Source organism: Pelodiscus sinensis, chromosome 2 (assembly GCF_052426305.1).
Source record: "Pelodiscus sinensis isolate ZL-2025 chromosome 2, ASM5242630v1, whole genome shotgun sequence".
Lineage (NCBI taxonomy): Eukaryota > Metazoa > Chordata > Testudines > Trionychidae > Pelodiscus > Pelodiscus sinensis.
In genome coordinates this window covers 212,897,924-212,917,987 of record NC_143053.1, presented here as the reverse complement: position 1 = coordinate 212,917,987, position 20,064 = coordinate 212,897,924, and the positions used below count along the sequence as shown (strand labels likewise).

The 20,064-nt window shown below is 44.4% G+C and overlaps 1 protein-coding gene across 1 annotated transcript in view; it reads left to right on the top strand.

Annotated features, from left to right (window-relative positions):
- Nucleotides 1-4,757, top strand: part of SDHAF3 (succinate dehydrogenase complex assembly factor 3) — a 78,777-nt gene extending 74,020 nt beyond the window's left edge. The window contains exon 2 of the mRNA XM_075922330.2: nucleotides 4,126-4,757. Within this exon, the coding sequence (XP_075778445.2) occupies nucleotides 4,126-4,329 (204 nt within the window). The 3' untranslated portion in view covers nucleotides 4,330-4,757. The remainder of the gene's footprint in view (nucleotides 1-4,125) is intronic.
- Nucleotides 4,758-20,064: the final 15,307 nt, after the last annotated feature.

Genomic DNA, 20,064 nt, shown 5'->3' with positions numbered 1-20,064 from the left:
TCTACACGTTTTGTTAGTCTATAAAGTGTTACCAGACCATTTGTTTTTTTTTTCTGTAACAGACTAACTCGGCTACCCCCTGAAGTTGCTGGATAAATGGTGTGAGGTAAACAGGATGAAATTCAATAAGGACAGAAGCAAAATACTCCACTTAGGAAAGACCAATCAGTCACACACATACAAAATGAGAAATTATTGTCTAAGAAAGGGAAAAGGGGCCTCTGCAGGTGAGATGTTGCCTGCCAAGCTGGTGGATCCTGCCTGTGGTTGTCCTGCCCCTCCCCCACCCCAGTTGAGACCTGGGGATGGGAACATGTGCAAAGTCTCATCCCTTTGCCAGGGGCTTGCAGCATCAGAGGGAACTGTCAGCTGTTTGTCTCTAGCCACCGTGTGTCCCTGGCAGGGCAGGGACAAGAGACTTCACATGCTCCCCCCAATACCAGGCCCTGATTGGCCTGGGAATGGGGGGAGCGCGCGAGATCTCCTCCCGCTGTGGCACCTAGAGGGAACCACCAGCTGTTATAAAACAGTTGGTGATCCTCTTTAAGAGGGGGAAGACTTCACACATTCCCCCACCTCCAAGCCAAGCAGGGTCAGTGGGGGGAAGCACGAGAAGTCTCCTGATCCCACCCTTTCCTCCCAAAGCCCTGCCCTTCTGGGGCAGCTCAGGGCCACTTCAGAAATATGAAGTGGTCCCTTTTTAAAACTTTATTGCCCACCCCGGGGTAGGAAGAAGTAATGTGTAAAAGGATCTAGGGTATCATAGAGGACCACAACCTGAATATGAGTCTGCAGTAGAACACTGTTGCAAAAAAAGCACATCTCATCTTTGGATGTATTAGCAATAGTGTTGTAAGCAGGACACAAGAAGTAATTCTTCTACTCTACTCTGTGCTGTTTAGACTGCAACTGGAGTATTCGGTCCAATTCTGGGTACCACATATCAGGTAAGACAAACTGAAGAAAGTCCAGAGAAGAACAACAAAAGTTATTAAAGGTTTATAAAATATGACCTATGAGGGAAGATCGAAAGAATAGGGTTTTAGTTTGAAAAAGGGAACACTAAAATAGGACATCATAGCTTTCAAGTTCCTAAAAGGTTGTTACAAGGAACAGGGAGAAAAATTCTTCTCCTTCAACTCTGATGATAGGACAAGAAGCAACAGGCAATTGCAGGAATTGAATTGGGGGGAGGGATAGCTCAGTGGTTTGAGCACTGGCCTGCTAAACCCAGGGTTGTGAGTTTAATCCTTGCAAAGGCCATTTAGAGATTTGGGGGCAAAAATTTGTCCGGGATGGTACTTGGTCCTGCTGTGAAGGCAGGGGACTGGACTCAATGACCTTTCAAGGTCCCTTCCAGTTCTAAGAGATAGGCAATCTCCATTAATTTAATTGAGGAAGGGAGGCTTAGGTTGGACATTAGGAAAAACTTCCTAATTTTCAGGTGGTTAAACACTGGAATGAATTGCCTAGGGAGGTTATGGAATCTCAATCATTGGAGATTTTTAAGAATAGGTTAGACAAACATCTGTCAGGGAAGGTCTAGATGGTTCTTGGTCCAGCCATGAGTGTAGTTGATGTCCTCTCAAGGTTCTTTCCAGTTCTATAATCATAATGGTCCCTTCTGATGTTAAAGTCTATGAGAACTACTCCACCCTATCAGTGCCTTTCACAATCACATCACACAGTCATTGCAGATGTATGGTATGATGCAGGAGACCCTCCCAGTTCACAGAATTAGTATTTGTGGTTCTGCATATTCGCAGGTTTCCTGTCTTGGCCTCGGGGAAGGGGGGGGCAGGAGGAGGCGGGAGCCATGAGGAACTCACTGCAGCTGCCAGGAGCCACAGTGTTCCCCACAGCTCCTGGCAGCTGCAGTGAGTTCCCCGTGGCTCCCAGCAGCAACTGTGAGTTCTCCATGGCTGCTGGGAGTTGTGGTGATTTCCCTGCTGCTTCCTGGAGCCATAGGGAACTCATTGCAGCTGCCAGGATATACCACATCAAGATGCACTACATCTACTGCTCCATCCTTATACACAAGGCTTGTTATTCTGTCAAAGAAATCTAACAGGGTGGTTTGACATTTTATTCTTGACAAATCTATGCTTAATGTTACTTAACACTTTATGATCTTCTAGATGTTTACAAACTGATTCCTTAATTATTTGCTTGATTATCTGTCCAGGTACAGAAGTTAAGCTGACTAGTCTGTAATTCCCTGGGTTGTCCTTATTTCTCTTTTTATAGCTTGGATCTATACTTGCCATTTTCCAATCTTCTGGAATCTCTCCTGTATTCCATGACTTTGCAAAGATATATCTTAGGTAAATATTTCTTGGGTGTGGGCTTAAATTGTGTTTAGAGAAAGAATATTCCAAATTAGGTAGGGTTTTATGGTCCAAAATCTGATTTTAACCAGGAAGCATATAGGTAGCCAATACTTAGTTCAAGTTTTTGAGCACAGAATATTGCCAACATGCTACTAAGCAATCAGCAAGCAATGTTACAGATTAGTTATTGAATTGTTTAGTAATTTGCAAGGCTGCCCTCATGAGTGTATTGCAGTATTCAACTGTATTTGCAGACAAGTAATACTAGTCCAATCATACCACTGTGCAAAGTGAATTCTGATAATAAGTTGCTTGATAAAGTCTAGAAAAAAGCATCTATTATTAAATTTGCTGTTGGCCGGTGCAGATGCATCTCTTGCTACAGCATACCAATACAATAAGCTAGCAGTGGTAGAGACCTGATGCAGACTACACTTCTGCATACAAATTTAAGTTACCAATAGGGATGTTAAAACATGGGTAATTGGCTAAACGTGTAACTGCTGAAAAAATTCAGCACTTACACACACTTGTAGTGCAGAGCAGCAGTCATCTCCCCAGGAGCTGGTGTGTACCAGGAGCTGTCTTTTAAGCCTGCTCCTGGTGAATACTGGCTCCTGCCGATCACCCATTTCCCAGGAGCTGGCTGCTGCCCCGTGCTTTGGGAGTTGTACTGGGAGCTGCATGTAACCATTTGGGTAACCAATAAGCTCATGCTTACAGCTACACTCTTATATCCCTAAGTTACCAAAAGGTATTGGAATTTTGACACACAGTCAACAGGTTTTCATTATGATTAAAGATGCCTATTTTGTTTTGTGATCTAGAGTAGTATGACTGGTAAAAGGACTGTAAACTTTGCATATACAGGCAGTCCCCGGGTTACGTACAAGATAGGGACTGTAGGTTTGTTCTTATGTTGAATCTGTATGTAAGTCGGAACTGGCGTCAGCCGCTGCTGAAACTGATCAGTTTCAACTGCGGCTGAATCTGGACGCCAGTTCTGACTTACATACAGATTCAACTTAAGAAACCCAGGCGTCCCCAAGTCAGCTGCTGCTGAAACTGATCAGCGGCTGATTCCAGGAAGCCTGGGGCAGAGCAACTCTGCCTCGGGCTTCCTGTAGTCAGCCGCTGGTCAGTTTCAGCAGCGGCTGACTTGGGGACGCCAGGGGCAGAGCAGCTGGGGTGCTGCCAGGTTGGTACAGTAGCGCCGAGGAGTGGTGCTGCGGGACCAACCCGGCAGCGCCCCAGCTGCTCTACCCCAAGCGTAGGCAAGAAAAGCCTGGTCTGCTGGGGGGGGGGGACACTAGCTGCATTCCCCCCCCCCCCCCAGCAGACTAGGGATACGCGGGTGGCGGGACGGCCCGCGTCCTCCACGGCTTTGCTCCGTCTCCCTGGTCTGCTGACCAGGGAGACGGGGAGCAAAGCCCGGAGCACGCCCGCAGCGGGACAGCTCAAGCGCGCCCGGGCTGTCCCGCTGCGGGCGTGCTCCGCGGCTTTGCTCCGTGTCTCCCTGGTCTGCTGGGGGGGTTCCCCCCCCCCAGCAGACCAGGGAGACGTGGAGCAGCTTTTCTCGCCCCGGAGGACGGGAGCGGCGGGACTGCAGCGCATCTGGGCGTCCCGCCGCTCCAGTCCTCCGGGGCGAGAAAAGCCCCGTTTGTAACTGTGGATCCGACATAAGTCGGATCCGCGTAACTTGGGGACTGCCTGTATTAGAAAAGTCAAGAAAGTCAACAGAAATCTCACTTTTGTCATCTTTCTTTGACCTTTCTTTTTTTCTTTTCTGTATTAGGTCTATTCAGAAATGTTGTGGCAGCAAGCTACTGGAGACAGACAAAACTCAAGAAGAAAGCCTTGTTTTGGAGTCCACCTCACAGAGGAGAAACTTAATGACTTCCATAATGAACAGATTGGACAGCTGCAGGAATTGATGCAAGAAGCCACTAAACCTAATAAGCAATTTCATATTTCTGATGACTCTGAATACAAGAATTAGATTTTTTTAAATGCACTTAAAAGCATTCTAGAGCTTCCTTTTTCAATTGGAATGGAACATTATGATGAAGAATAATGAAAGCTAATGATATGGTACATTCTTGGTGTTTTAACCTGATATATCTGTTTCCTTATGCAAGAAGGAAAGATAGAATTATTGTATGATCCCATGTTATGTAAATTATAACAAATGCTAGTTTTCTTTATATGTTAATTGAGGAATTTTCTTTAAAACAAAATAAACTTTTATTCTAATAGTCACCCTGCTTAAAACCACAGCTTTATGAATAAAATAATCTGTGTTTTTCAGAGTTAAACCCCTATAATGTATCAAAGCAGGATTCCTTTTCTTATCCTTGAAATCATGCTATTTTACAGATAAATTCTTACTGATTCAGCAATAAAATAATTCTTTAATAGAAATACAAACACTGTCATTGTTATACAATTAAAAGGCAAAGAAGGTTAAAAGCTCTGTATTATCCCATATTCTGCTTTTATACAGAAACAAATTGTATTAAATCTAATAACAGGAATGACCCTCCCCCTTTCATATTATTTTATAAATAATATCAGAAACAGATTAAACCAGCTTTAATGGAAACAAAGCACTGCATTCTGCAAGACCGTGTGTACCTATTGTAATGCTCAGATCATTGTGATGTAGTGTTGTTTTTAAAAAAAAAACGCCTACCCTATCAAAGCCTCCCATCTCTTCAAAATTCACAGCAGCCTATTTGCTCAAAGGCAATTTTCTCTTCAGTGTTTTAAACCTATATTTATAATTATTGCTCATGTTCTACTTTTGGATCTTCTATTGACTGCTACCTGTAGAGTGTTCAGCATAATTTATTTCCTCTTTAGGGGAAGCAGCTTTGACAAGGAATTGCATTTACAGAGATCACAAATCATAGATACATGTGTATCTGAATTACTGTTCTTGGGAGCTAATTCTGAGAGGTTTAAGGAGTATCTTGTATTTTCCAGCCCCTGAAACCCTCAAATAGGAGTTGCAGGCTGTTTATCGCCGTTCAAGGCTCAGTCCCTAATGCTACATCTACACTACAGCGTTATTTTGAAATATCTTATTTTGAAATAGTTAATTCTTAATAAGTTATTTCAAAATAACGCATCTACACACAAAATGCATTTCGAAATAGCATTTTGCTATTTTGAAATAGCGCGTCCACCCTCAGTGGACTCTGAATTGCATTTAAGGCTGTCTGGAACCAGTTCCGGCAGGGCACCAGGTCAGGACTTACTGTGTGGGGCTGCTGCCTGAGGCGAACTGAGGTCTGTGCTTAAAGGGTCCCCCCGGACAGCCAGTTCTCAGGTTTTCCTGCTTGCTTGTCTACCTCGATGAGGGACAGCAAAGCATTTTGTCTCTGCGTGCTCTGGTTGTCCTCACTCGGGACATCACAGCACTTAGCAACATGGAGCCAGAGCTGCCCCTGGGCACTCCGATGCTTCTCTTGGATGTGTTGCTGCGAGCCTGACTGCACTTGCTGCCATCGGGGGGCTGTCAGTATCCAGGAGGACCTGCGGGAGAGTTTCCACCCTGAGGAGAACTAACAGTCTCCCTGGTCAGCCCCATTGGGGGCTTGTGCCTCATTCCTCCCTCACATCCTTCCACTTACCCTCCTCCCTGTCCCCTTTCCTGATGTCAAATAAAATACACGTTTTTTCATAAACACGAACTGTCTTTATTTAACAAAACTGGGGGCGGGGGAAATGAAACTCTTGTGAGACTGGGGAAAGGAGGGGAGGAGAGAGGATGGGAGAGGGGAGGGGGAAGCAAGGGGAAGAAGGGGGAGAGGAAGCTCAGGACTCAGGGGTGGGGGTCTTGCCAGGCCAACTGTCTCCTAGTACCACAGATGCAGGGGCCTTGGCATCCCCAGGAGGGATGGGGAGGAGGTGGAGGGAGAAGCGGGGAGGGGGGAGAAGGAGTGATAGCTGGGGAGGCAGCAGGCACTGGAGCGGCAGAAGGCAGCACACTCTGCACCAGGGCCTGCAGGTGTTGGCAGATGGCATGGCTCTGGGCAAGCTACTCCCGCCGGAGATCTTAGTTGTCTTGCACCCAGTTCTGGATGGTGTGGTGCAGGACTCGCAGTGCCCCCAGGTGCTGCTGTTGGTACCCCTGCCCTGCACGAGTGGTCCTGTGGAGCCCTCAGGTGCAGGAGCATATCCCGGGCAGGGTAGCGCACCCTGCACGGGCAGCTGGTGCGGCTGTGGAGAAGCAAGAGAAGTGATCAGTTCTCCTTGGGAACACAGTGGGTGAAGCTCAACCCCTCCATGCAAGGTGAGGATGACCATTCCCTGCACCATCGGAGCCAATGTGCTTTCACAGAGGCCATGTTTGGAATGTCCTGCTAGCCCCAGGAATGGGAGCTTCTCTAAGAGTGCATCCATGCCCTGTGTTGTGTATAGTGTGGGTGAGATGGGGGGGAGATGTCCTCTGCCTCTGTGTAGAATGGCCTTGTGGAGGGAGGGTATACTGCTGTGTCCCATCCCAGGGTCAGGAGCATGTCATGTCTCTTCACACACGTGTGTGGCTAACAGGCCAAGGCCCCTGTGTGACAGCCACTTGCGGCCATGTGCCCAGGGGTGGCATGGCAGATGCACAGGTTGCTGCGTGATCCATGGTAAGCAAGTCCCATGCGTGCGGTCCCCGGTCTCCCTACCTGCTTCCCAATAAGGGGACAGTGATGGCACTCACATGTTGTTGCCTCCCCGGATGACACTGCTGACAGGGAGCCCATAGGGAGTCCTGGCTGCGTGGTCCACTCCCTCTGGGTTCCTGCGGCTCCTGGCGCTCCTCCTCCATGCCCTGGTCAGGGCCTTCTGCTCCAGGATTGATGACCCCTGGGGTGGCTAGGACCGTCCTGCCCCCCAGAATGCGGTCCTGGGCATCAAAATAGGGGCAGGTGTCTGCTCCTGTGTGGGACCTGCCCCCTGTGGCCCTGGCATATGCCTGCCGCAGCTCCTTAATTTTCATGCGCACCTGCTCCTGGGTGTGCATGTGGCCTTTGGTGGCCAGGTTGTCAGCTATCCTGCCATAGACGGCCGTGTTCCTCTGTCTAGTGCATAGATCTTGGACGTTGGAGGCCTCCCCCCAAACCTCAATGAGGTCCACGATCTCCGCACTAGACTAGGAAGGCGCCTGCCTTCTCCAGTCCCTGGCAGGTTCCTGAGATCTGGGGGACTGGGCCCAGGGAGCAGTGAAGGGCTGGCTTGCACTGGCTGCCTGGCTCATGGTGGGGCCACTGGGTCATGGGCAGCAACTGCTGGCTCTGGGCTGGCAGGCCTGGAGCTGGCACAGGCACTGTGGCCAGACTCTACCCCTTTAAGGGCTCCGGGGCTGGGAGAGGGGTTCCTGGTTGTGCCCAGAGTGGCCACCAGGGCACCCTGGGAAGGGCTGGAGGCCACCTATTTCAAAATAAGCATCTACACAGCGCTTATTTTGAATTAGCCATTTCGAATTTGGTGTTATTCCTCGTAGAATGAGGTTTACCAAATTCGAAATAAGAGTCCTGCTATTTTGAATTAATTTTGAAATAGCAGTTTGGCTGTATAGATGCCAGTACAGTTATTTCAAAATAACTTTGCTTTGTAGACATACCCTAAAATTTGTACAAGGGTTGCTTTTGATTGCCATGTAGCATATCCAGGCAGCATGCCTCTGCTGCTTTTGGGTTTTTTTTGCATTGTACTACTACCCGAGGTCCTAACTGGTATCAGTACTCTATTTTACTAGGTATGTAAACACATAGGAAGACCTGGTGCATTCTTCCATAGCTTAAAAGTCTTTACAAAATCTAATCAAACTCCAGTTCAAATAGTTCCTAAATTTATCAAACTGAAATTGGATTTACAGTACATTTGGTAAGTTTAATGCATCTATTTGAGGTTTTATTGTGGAACAATGTGTGCTTTCATGGGAAAGCTACATTAAATAACCTTACTTTTAAAACCCTTTGTTTTTATAGTTTCGAGCCACATCAGCACCTACCATTTTATATTTCTATCATTAGAATATTTGAATATGATAAGGTTATTGTAAGGCAAATGCTTCTTTCTTTGTCAGAATATAAAATGAAACCAGTCTGACTCTTAAATAGCTAGTGGAATATGTCTTTAGTCATATAAAATATTTGGTGGCACACGGAGAGACGTGTGTAATAATTAGAGTGATTTGGCATGTAAATATCTATATTTAGTCAGAAACATGCCAACTTGTGGCTATTAGTACTAACGAGTAAAGGAAATGCTAATCTAAAACACTCCTTTTGTCTTTTTTTTATGACTAAGGGAAATATTTAAAGGCAATCAGTCAACTTATGAATTTAATGCCACATGAAGAAATAGATTTAAATGCTTATGTTTAGCATCATTGAACATGAAGCTCTCAAGAGCAAAAGATTTTCTAAATTTGTGCCCTGTACTGGTCTTGCACTTAAATACAAATAGTTATTCATTAATTAGCTAGAGTCTTCTAAGCTCATGGATGTCTATTTGTTGTTATGGTGCTGGCCTGGACCAAAACTCCATTTCTAAGCACCCTCAAACTTTAGGAAAGTTAATGAACTTAATGTATTGGCTCGTATCCATTTAAAATATGCACTGGATGAGAAGGATTCAGTTATTTTTTTAACAGGATGCAATTCCCATAGATTATTGCATCAATAGCATTGAGCTCTGGTACTATTTTTAAGCAAACCCTGTAATGTCATTGGTTAAAACAGCATTATATATTCTATCATTATTATATGTATTACAGTGGTGTCCAGAAACTCCCGTCAGATTGGGGACCCATTGTGCTAAGTGTTGACAATCCCTGCTCCACAGTGTTTATAAACTAGATTAAATCAAGATGGAAAAAGAGAGTGTAGACAATAAAAGTGAAGACATGTAGGAAGGAATATGGTAGCAGTAACAGGAACACATTGTGTGGCTGATTAAAAAAATGCATAAAGAAACCACAGAGTAATAACCATAACCTCTGATGAATACTCTCCTAGTAATTATCGGTTGGGAATTAACTACAGACATTCTGCCAGGAGTGGCTGTGAAAGAGGAATGAAAAGGAAGACAAGGAAGTGTCTGTGCAGTGACAGTTTTCAATACATAAAGGGTGTCAGAGAAAGAAATTTGAAGACGCTTGTGGGAGAGGGGAGGCCAAACCAGGGATCAAGCCTGGCATTGTTGGCAGAATGAAGGGGGTAAAAATGCAATGAAATTAGAGGCAGAGTAGGAGGTTAGTTGTGAAGCCCCTTAAAGGGGAGAACCAAGAGCTGGTATTTGATGCAATGGTGATGTTATAAGCAATTGACACAATCAGAACATTGGGCATGGAAGAAAATGGCAGTGTTTAGAATGGAACTTTTGGTTAGAAAGGCTGGAGAGGATTAACATTTAGGAGTCAAGATGGGAGAAAGTGGCTGGATGAAAGTTTTGACACTGGACAGAGAGAAAAGGTATCTTCTTGGAAACACAAAGGTTTTTGATATGGCTTGGTTCTATGGGGACATGATGACAGTTCAATCAGAAAATGACCCCTAAGTTACAGGCCAGTGACTGAGGATGATGATGGTGCAGTTACTATTGGCAGGAAAATGGAGAACTTGGGGGTACAATGAGGAGTTTTGGTTTTCCCATATATAACCTAACAGCAAGAGATCCGCAAATGGTGTCAAAAAGAGTGGCTGAGATGTGGGATGGAATGCAGGGTCAGGGTAGACCAGGTGGGTGTATGCTGTTGCAGCATGCAAGCATATAGCTTATCTAGACCAGGGGTGGGTAATAAAACTGTGGTGATTCACCCCAGTGGGCCGCCACTGCTATATTTACCAGCACTTCCACAGGTACAGGCAATTGCAGGTCTCGTTGGCTGCAGGTCACCACCATTCCTGGTCAATGGGAATGGCAGAAAGTGCTGTGGACCTGGACACCACTTCCCACAGCTTACATTGGCTGGGAATGGTGATCTGCAGCCAGCGGGAGGTGCAATCACCCGTACCTGCGGAGGCGTGGGTAAATATAGCAGCATCTGCAGACCACCAGGGGCTAACTCTGGTGAATTGGATCCGGCCTGTGGGCAGGTATTTGCCACTCTGGAGAGAGGGGGTAGAAAAGTGGTCCCCAACCTTTAGAGGCTGCCGGGCGCCAGGGGGCGTGGCCGGGCGCCAGAGGGCGGGGACACATGCACGCCCGGGGGCGGGGCCCTCCCCATAGCTGCGTGCTCAGGGGTGGGGCCCCCACCATAGCCGCGTGCTTGGGGGCAGGGCCCCCCCGCAAGCGCCATGCTCCCAGGGCCGGCGCGCCCCCCCCTGCAAGCGCCGCGTGCCCGGGGCTGGCGCCCTCCCCCCAAGTGCCGCGCACTGCGAGCGGCCAATTCGCAGCGCTCCTGGGGCCGGTGTCTGGCTCCGACTCCATGCATGCACCATGTGCCTGGGGCCAGGCCAGCCCTGAGCAATTGGCGGGCGCACACAAATGGCCCCACGGGCACCGTGTTGGGGACCACTTGTGTAGATGGAAAAGAGCATGCGTGAGTGTCTGTGTCTGTGTGGCAAAGACAGAATCCTGTGGGATAAGAGAGCTGTAGGATCAATCAAACAAGACAGTGTAGGAACAATCAGAAATGTTTCTCTGTTAAGAAAAAAGTACAACTATGCTTCTACTTTGGATAGTGAGAGGGACTTTGAAATTATATGTTGGAAGTGGGTGGGCTTGAGTTAGGAAAATGTCTTCCATGGAAGCCAGAATTTGTGTTGACTTTTGTCTCTTTTGTAATTATAAAACCTGTCACCTCTGTACAATATCAATAGCATATCTTAGCAATGATTATTTTATATTTACATAGGCCATGCTATGTCATTATGCCATTTGTGAATGACATTACAAGTCAGCTGGCTCTAATTCACATTCATCATAATCAATTTCACAAGCAATTTCTGCCTGCAGCGATTGCTTAAGACCTCTAAATATATGCTGTAATTTAATGTGTTAGCAGAATTTATGTAGCAAAACATGCCTTAAACTAGGAAAAAGGTAACAGATAATAGCATAATGATTAGATACAGTAATTTGGAGGCATCTCAACTGCTTTTATGGTATAATTGCAAAGTACAATAATACAAATTTAAGAGAAACTAAAACATTAGAATGTGAGTTCTTTACAGGTTGGATAAAATAATTCAGGGAATTTACATTAAAAAGAATTACTTAACTTGCATATACTTATATGTATCTGTTTAGAAAACTATTACTTACTTCAAACCTTTCTTATTTTTTCTTTGCATCCCCTCTCATGATTATTGAACTATACACAATAGAATTATGTATAAATCTGAGTAATTCCTTATTTTACAAAAAATAAACCCACCACTTTTGTAGAAGAGAAATGGTAGTTAGCTGCACATATACTGAGGCTGTCAGAGGCAGAATAAGAGATCAAGGTTCTCATCTAAGGAGTATAGAAATGACACATTCTTCAGAGATGTGACAAACTCTCCCACTCAATGTTCCCAAAATACAAATTTGGTAGGTAAGTAAAGTCTTAAATGTCTTAATACTGAAAAATAACTGTAAACCTGTTGTGCTCAGTGGGATGTTTTGTGGGTCCTTCAGGGTAATATACTTTATGAGCTAGGCTTCACTAAATATTTACTGCCTTTTCATGCAACAATGCTATATTCACAGTGTTGGCTTTTAGCACAAGGTGCTAAAAAAGCTTTGTTTTTATATACATTATATGAAGGAGCTATTCAATATTGGAAAAGAAATAATGGGTCCAATACTAGATTTAAAAAACAGCATTAAATAGAAATGGTCAGTTTTTAAATATAAATATTTTTTATTAAAAATGGCTTTTTGACTAAAAATGTTGGGAATGCTTTTTCCTGAACACTTCCTTTTCCTTTTCTTCCTTTCTCTCAGGTGGAAAAAATTAAGGACAGGGGGCAGGGAATGAATATTTTTTCAGTGCAAAACTAAAAAAAATGTTTGGCTCTTTGAGCATTTGTGTGCATGAATCCAGCTGTAGATGTGTGCATCCCAGATGTGTGAAATTGAAATCTTTTGGCTAGCAATGCCCACCGGGGCAATACATGAGCCTATATGCCTATATCCCTCCACTTTCCTGAGGGCATAAAGGACGTAGCAGCTACAACTGCTGCTCAGTTGCTTCTTATTGCTTCCTTACAGTTTTTTTGGGCTCTTCTGTATTGCCTCAAAGTTCTGCCTATGGGGATGAGAATAGCAGTGTGCACTGAAGTGCTGCACTGTAACTGCCATGATGTGGATGTTGCAGGCACAATTCTCCTCAAACAGGAACCCTTCAGTTACAGCATAGCACTTAGATATATGCTGCTGTTCATGCCCCTGTAGTCTGAACTGAATTAGTTTAGGAAAAAAAGCTTCAGAGGTGCTGCTACACTATTAGTTCTTTTTTAAGTTTTCTTTCGTTCATTGGTGTTACTGTTTGTGTAGCTGTAAATAGAGGTATAGTAGTTGGAAATTTGCCAGTGTGTGACAGAGTGGACTAGGCACTGAGGGACCCCTGCTCGAGATATTATGAACTGGCCATATTCCACCCCAGAAAAGGGCAGTAGAGACATCCTCCCAGTTGCCTAGAATGGCTATATGGGAAGCACCCAATCAGGGGCCAGCAAGTGCTACAGGGCCACTGCAAGAGCAGTCCCTAGCTAGAACTGGGGAAGATCAGATAGTGCTCTGGACTGGCAGTATGGTCTCACCTAGGACAAGGCCTAGAGGTAAGAGTGAAGAATCTGCTAGAGTCATTGGGCAGTGGCCTAGGAAATTAGAGCAGCAAGACAGTCATTTAAAGGGACATTGCAGGCAGCTGTTAACTTCAGGGTCCCTGGGCTGGGATCCAGAGCAGGGGGTGGGCCCGGGTTACCCCAACCCCTATTAGCCAATGGAGAAAGAGGTGTGGACTTGGAACTGAACTGTAGTGACCCAGCATGGATACTGGTGGTTAAAAGATCCCAGGCTTGCACGTATGGGTTACACACACCTATGTTGTGATATGAGGTGACAAATACCTCTCAAACTGCAGGAACACTAAAACAAGTAACCTCTTTTTCATAGAATTTAAAATCCAAAATGTTCTGCAAAAAATTTCAAAGCAGTTAGTGCCCTGATTTTTTTCTATAGAAAATATGTTTTTAACCAGATATATTGTCAATTATTTGAACATTTTCAAATTGAAGTTCCATGATGTATTGTTACATGTTTTCATATGTAGGCTTTTCTGGGTTAGAAAGTGAAATTATTTCTACAATTAAATGTCTCTATCCAGAGACAACCCATGCCTCCCAATAGTAGGGGTGTGGAGTTGGGGCAGCTGGCTTCAGCAGTGTTATTGAGTGTGTTCATACAGCCAAGCAGCAAATCTTGGGGAGGCACATGACCCATCATGCCCACCCACACATCATCTCTGTATCCACCTACAGTAGTTAAAAGAAGGCATTATGGGCTTGATCCAAAAACTGCTGGAATTAATGGAAAGATTCCACTGTCTTTAGTGGGGTTTGAATCAGGAGTTGGGTGCATCTGCACTGCATTGCACCTTAGCTCAAAATAAGATATGCAATTTGCGTAGCTCAAATTGCGTATCTTCTTTCAATCTTCTTTCAAAAGAGCTTATTTTATAGACAGCGACAAATTTCAAAATAACCCACTATTCCAAAATGTCCCTTACTCCTCATGGAATGAGGTTTACAGGGATGTCAGAATAGTGAGCCTGTTATACTTCGAAATATTCCGCTGTGAAGATGCAGAATAGCTATTTCGGGATACCTCCATATCCCGAAATAGTGCTGCAATGTAGACGTAGCCTTAGGTTCTCTGTTTCAATCCTTTGTCACTAGGATTGAATATGACTATTTTATACAGTCAAAAAAGCCTCTGGATTTTTTTCATCCTCAGTGGAACTTAATTTTCTTGAACTTAATTTTCTTAATTTTCTGTACCAATATGCAGGTGTGTGCTGAAACTAGTATTGAAGAACTATAATTCAGCTGCTAAGCAACTGAGAATTACAGGTTATTTTTCCAGCCTTCAGTATTACATTGTGTCAGGAAAGCATCAGGCATTTCAACAAGTCCATTGAAATGCAGAGGATGGGGAGGAGATACCCAAATCAGAGCTATTCTTTTCAGATGACAAATCTGAAATACTGTCCCATGATGTGTCAGAAGAAGAGATTTTTTAGAACAAACTGATAAATTAACAGTAATAAGTCATCCAGACCAGATGGCATTCACCCAAGAATTCTGAAGAAACTCAAATATGTTCAAACACATGTATTAACAGGTGTGTTGTGAGCAAGACACGAGAAGTCATTCTTCCGCTCTACTCTGCGCTGGTTAGGCCTCAGTTGGAGAATTGTGTCCAGTTCTGGGCACCGCATTTCAAGAAGGATGTGGAAAAATTGGAGAGGGTCCAGAGAAGAGCAATGAGAATGATTAAAGGTCTAGAGAACATGATCTATGAGGGAAGGCTGAAGGAATTGGGTTTGTTTAGTTTAGAAAAGAGAAGATTGAGGGGGGTCATGATAGCCGTTTTCAGGTATCTAAAAGGGTGTCATAAGGAGGAGGGAGAAAACTTGTTCATCTTGGCCTCTGAGGATAGAACAAGAAGCAATGGGCTTAAACTGCAGCAAGGGAGGTTTAGGTTGGACATTAGGAAAAAGTTCCTAACTGTCAGGGTGGTCAAACACTGGAATAAATTGTCCAGGGTGGTTGTGGAATCCCCATCTGTGGAGATATTTAAGAGCAGGTTAGATAAATGTCTATTAGGGATGGTCTAGACAGTATTTGGTCCTGCCATGAGGGCAGGGGACTGGACTCGATGACCTCTCGAGGTCCCTTCCAGTCCTAGTATTCTATGATTCTATGAAATTGCAGAGCTACTAACTGGTTATTGTCGCAAGAATCACAGGTCCGATGATAAATACCCAAGGGGAGAAGGACAGAACCAGGTGGACAGTTTTATCAAATAAAAATTATTTATTTATGACAGTGGTGAATTTATAGTATTTATTCTAAGATTTTTAATAGACTGTGTTAATAATGAATTTACAGTATTTATTATATTTATTCTAAGGTTTCTAGTAAAACGTGTCAGAGATATAGGGATGGGAATGGCAAGGGGAATAGTCTCTAATCTTAAAATATCCAGCTACAGTAATAAAATAACAGTGTTAACTTACAAACTCTTCTGTACTACCCAAAAACAACTACAACACTAAGCTTATACAACAGGAAAAAATCAAATCATACATACCAACTTACACAGCACATGGAACATTTCACAGATATCGGTTCGGTTGCGAAGGCCTTGATTACGCCCGAGAGTCGGGGGAGGTGGCTGGTTGGTTGATCAGGCCGGCAGCGCTTTGAAGTATGCGAGAAGGCACACGCACGGTGGTACGTGTGTTGCGAAGACCTCCCAGAGCGAACTGTGCCATGGGTATTTATCCCCAAATCTGCACATCACTTCCCTGCACTTGCATATTACCATATATGGCCCAATGGTCACGAAGTGGGGGAGTCTGTGTCCCAGGGGTTGGGCCGAAACTGTGCAGGTTTCATGCGACCAGGTAAGCCCCGCAGTTCTCATGCCAAGGTGACGGGTGGGAGACTCTGAGGCTATTTTCCCCTTTTCACACCTTCCCTTTTTCTAAAGGCAATGGTATGCAGGAAGGGTGCAGCTGGTTTCTCTCAAGGAGTACTGCAGCCCACTATAGCAAGAGCGGCCTGGCCAAACTTTTTTTCTGGGGGAGCAGTTTCTTTTCTCTAACAGTTATGTTACCTTCACTGAAATGAGCCTCTGTTCCAGATGACTAGAAGATAGCTAATGTAATTTTTTTTAACAAGGGCTCCAGAGGCGATTCTGACAATTACAAGCTAGCAAGCCTAACTTCAGTACTGAGCAAATGGGCAGAAACTGCATTAGAGAACAGAATTGTCACACACCTTGATTAACATGATTTATAGGGGAAGAGTCACCTGGGCTTTTGTAAAGGAAAGTCATGCCACACCACTCTATTAGAGGTGGCCAATAAGTTTGTGTGATCCAGTTGATAAAATGTCATTTGAGTGTTCAGAAAGTTTTGACAAGGTCCCTTACCAAAGGGGTCTCTTAAGGATAAGTAGCCATGGAATAACAGGAAATGTCCTCTGATGGATTAGTAATTGGTTACAAGATAGGACACAGAGGTAGGAATAAATGCTCGCTTTTCACAATGGAGATGTAAATAATGGAGTTCCTCAAGGATTTGTGCAGGGACCCGCATTGTTCAATATATCCGTTAATAATCTGGAAAAGGGAATAAATTGTTAGGTGGCAAAGACTGCAGATTATACAGAATTACTCAAAATAATCAAATTCAAACCTGACTGTGAAGAGTTACACAGGGAGTTCACAAAACTGGGTGACTGGGCAACACAGTGACAGATGAAATTCAGCTTTGTTAAGTGCAAAAAAATACACATTAGAAAAAAACTAGTCCTAGCTACACATATATTCATGGATTCTAAATTAGCTGCTACCAGTCAATAAAGAGATTTTAGAGTCATCAGCCAATCTTCTCTGAAAACATCTGCTCAATGAGTGGCAATAGTCAAAATGCTAAAAATGTTAGGAACTCTTAGGAAAGGTGTAGCCAATAGGACAGAAGGTATAATGTCCTTAATATAAACCTATGATGTACGGAAACCTTGAATGCTGGGTCCAGTTCTGGTTGCTCCATTTCAAAAAGGTTATAGGGAAACAAAAATAGCAATAAAAACAATCAAGGAGATGGAACAACTTCCATGGGGGAGATGCAAAAAAGACTGGGGCTGTTCATCTTAGAAAAGAGATGATTAAAGGGGGATATGAAAGAGATATGTTGGTTGGTAGGGCTAGGTCCAGAGTGACTTAGACACATTGGAGGATTGGGCCAAAAGAAATCTGATGAGGTTCAACAAGGAGAAGTGCAGAGTCCTGCACTTGGGACGGAAGAATTCCGCAGTCTGGGGATTGATTGGTTATATAACTGTTTGGCAGAAAAACACTTGGGGATTACAGTGAATTAGAAGCTGAATATGAGTCAACAGTGTGCCCTTGTAGCCAAGAAGGCTGACGGCATATTAGGGTGCATTAAAGGAGCATTGCCAGCAGATCTAGAGAAGTGATTATTCCCCTTTATTTATTGCTGGTGAGGCCACATCTGGAGTATTGTGTCCAATTCTGCCCTCTAACCCCTCACTTCCCCCATTACAGAAAGGATGTGGATGCATTGGAGAACGTCCAGCAGAGGGCAACAAAAATGATTAGAGGCACATGACTTATGAGGAGAGGCTGAGAGATTTGGGCCGATTTAGTCTACAGAAGAGAAGATTGAGGGGGGATTTGATAGCAGCCTTTAGCTACCTGAAGGGAAGCTCATTAGCAACAGATGACAGAATAAGGAGTAATGGTCTCAGTTTCAGAGCGGGAGGTCTTGGTTAGATATTAGCTATTTCCCAGTAGATAATGCTGCAGGTGGAAGTCATGAAACTTTGTGCTTATACAATTTTACTGATTATGAAAATTGTTTTTATAAAATCTCATTTCTCTCATGTGACAGTGTATAAGCTGAGCTGATGTCTTTGCACACCTGTAGGCAAGCACTCCATGCCACAAGTAGTCTTAAGTGTTGTGTTGGGGAAAATCTCGCTCCCCTGGGGTACAGAGTCCCAGGACCCTAGGAGGGCTTCCTTCACCTGCAGGTGCAAGCTAGAAGCAAGCTTAGTTAGTTTGGATAACATACTCAGTCAGAGAGTTGAACTCCTCACTTAGGCTTTTTACAACCCTTGGGGGAGATAGCCCCACTGCCATGGGTCGGCCAAAGACTATTTCATAAGGTGTGAGATTGTGTTTTCTGTTAGGTGTATTTCTAAGATGCATTAGCACTAAAGATAGGGCCTCTGGCCACTTCAGTCCAGTGTCAGCGCAGACCTTTCCTAACCGTTGTTTTATGTCTAGGTTTCTTCTTTCCGTGTGGCCGCTAGCCTGTGGGTCGTATGGGGTATGGAACTGTTGAGAGATATTCAAAGCCTTGCAGATGGCCATCATAAGGGATGCAGTAAAGTGGCTCCCTCTGTCAGAATCAATTCGTAAGGGTATTCCAAACCTAGGAATGATCTCAGTCAGTAACTTCTTTGCTACAGTCACAGCATCTGCTTTTCTGCAAGGAACACTTTCAATCCAGCCACTAAACAAGCATACTATAACAAGACAATACTGCAACATTAAACTGCTTACAAATCACACATGAATTAGATACCCTTGCAGCTTCTAGGCGTACTATTGTTTTAGGATCTGTGAGGCCACCCCCCCTTTGCTCATGTGTGTCATCTGATGAGACACCTGAGCAAGCTGCCGTATGAGAGATCTTGGGGCGACTGGGTGACCACCAGGTGCAAACATTATCCTAGCAGGGGATAAGGAGCAGCTGCTTTCTCCCAAAGGTTTCTCTCTGCAGGTTGAGCAGCTTGCTGTAGTTCTATCAGGTCCTGCAAAGAAACAGGAAGAGAAAGAGAGACCAGAATCTGAAAGGGAGCCGGAGGTCCATGTGCTGCTGCATGTCTGGCTGTTGCATCAGCACTCCCATTACCCAGAGAAACAGGATCGGTAGCACCTGTATAGGCTGGGCAATGAGTAATACAGAGGGATGTGGGTAGCTGAATGGCATCAAGAAGTTGGGAGGTAAGGGGACCATGAGAGATAGTGGAGCCAGAAGAGGTTGTTTCCAAATTTGTCCTGTGGCATGACAGACAGAGAAAGCATACTTTGAGTCAGTATAAATAGCAGCAGACTGTCCGGAAGCTAAAAGGCAAACACAAGTTAAAGAGATAAGCTTCTGTCCCTATCCAGCAAGACATTTTAACACATGCAAGGTATCAGTTTTACACCCTTTCTCAGTTTTTCTAGCAATTAACACATCATCAACATACTGAACCAACACAGAGCTGCAGGGAAGAGGGATAGAATTAAGGTCAGCTTTTAAAAACTTGGAAAACAGAGTAGGGCTTTCACAGTAACCTTGGGGAAAATGTGTCCAGGTTAATTGACGACTCTGAAAGGAAAAGGCAAAGAGAAATTGGGAATTCTTATGCACTGGAATAGAAAAGAAGGCAGAACATAAATCTATTATAGAGAACCTTTTAGAAGTGGGTGGAATAGTGGAAAGAATAGTAGGAGGGTTAGGTACTGCTGGAAATCTAGTGATTACAAACTTGTTAATGGCTCTTAGGTCTTGTACAAATCTATAGATTTGCTTACCCTGGCTGTCAAATTTTTCCTCCTTTTTCACAGGTAGTATAGATGTATTACATGGTGAAGTTGTATAAACAAGTATCCCTTGTTCAAGGAGGGAAGAGATTACATGCTTAATGCCCTCTTCTGCCTCCCTAGATAATGGATACTGGGGTACCCTCGGGAAAGGCTTGTTGTGTTTGTATGTTACTTGCACTGGTGTTGCAGAGGCTAGCAACCCCACTTCATTCGCATGGGCTGCTCACAATGTCTCTGGGACATCTGAGAGGTCCAGGAGGGGTGTATGTCCTGAGATCTCATCAGATTCCTCTGAGAGTAGTAATGCCATCGAATTTGGAGCCTGATGGGGGGGAAGGTCAACAAATATCCCTTCCTCTCTACAGAGAAGGTTTGCACCCAATTTTTGCAC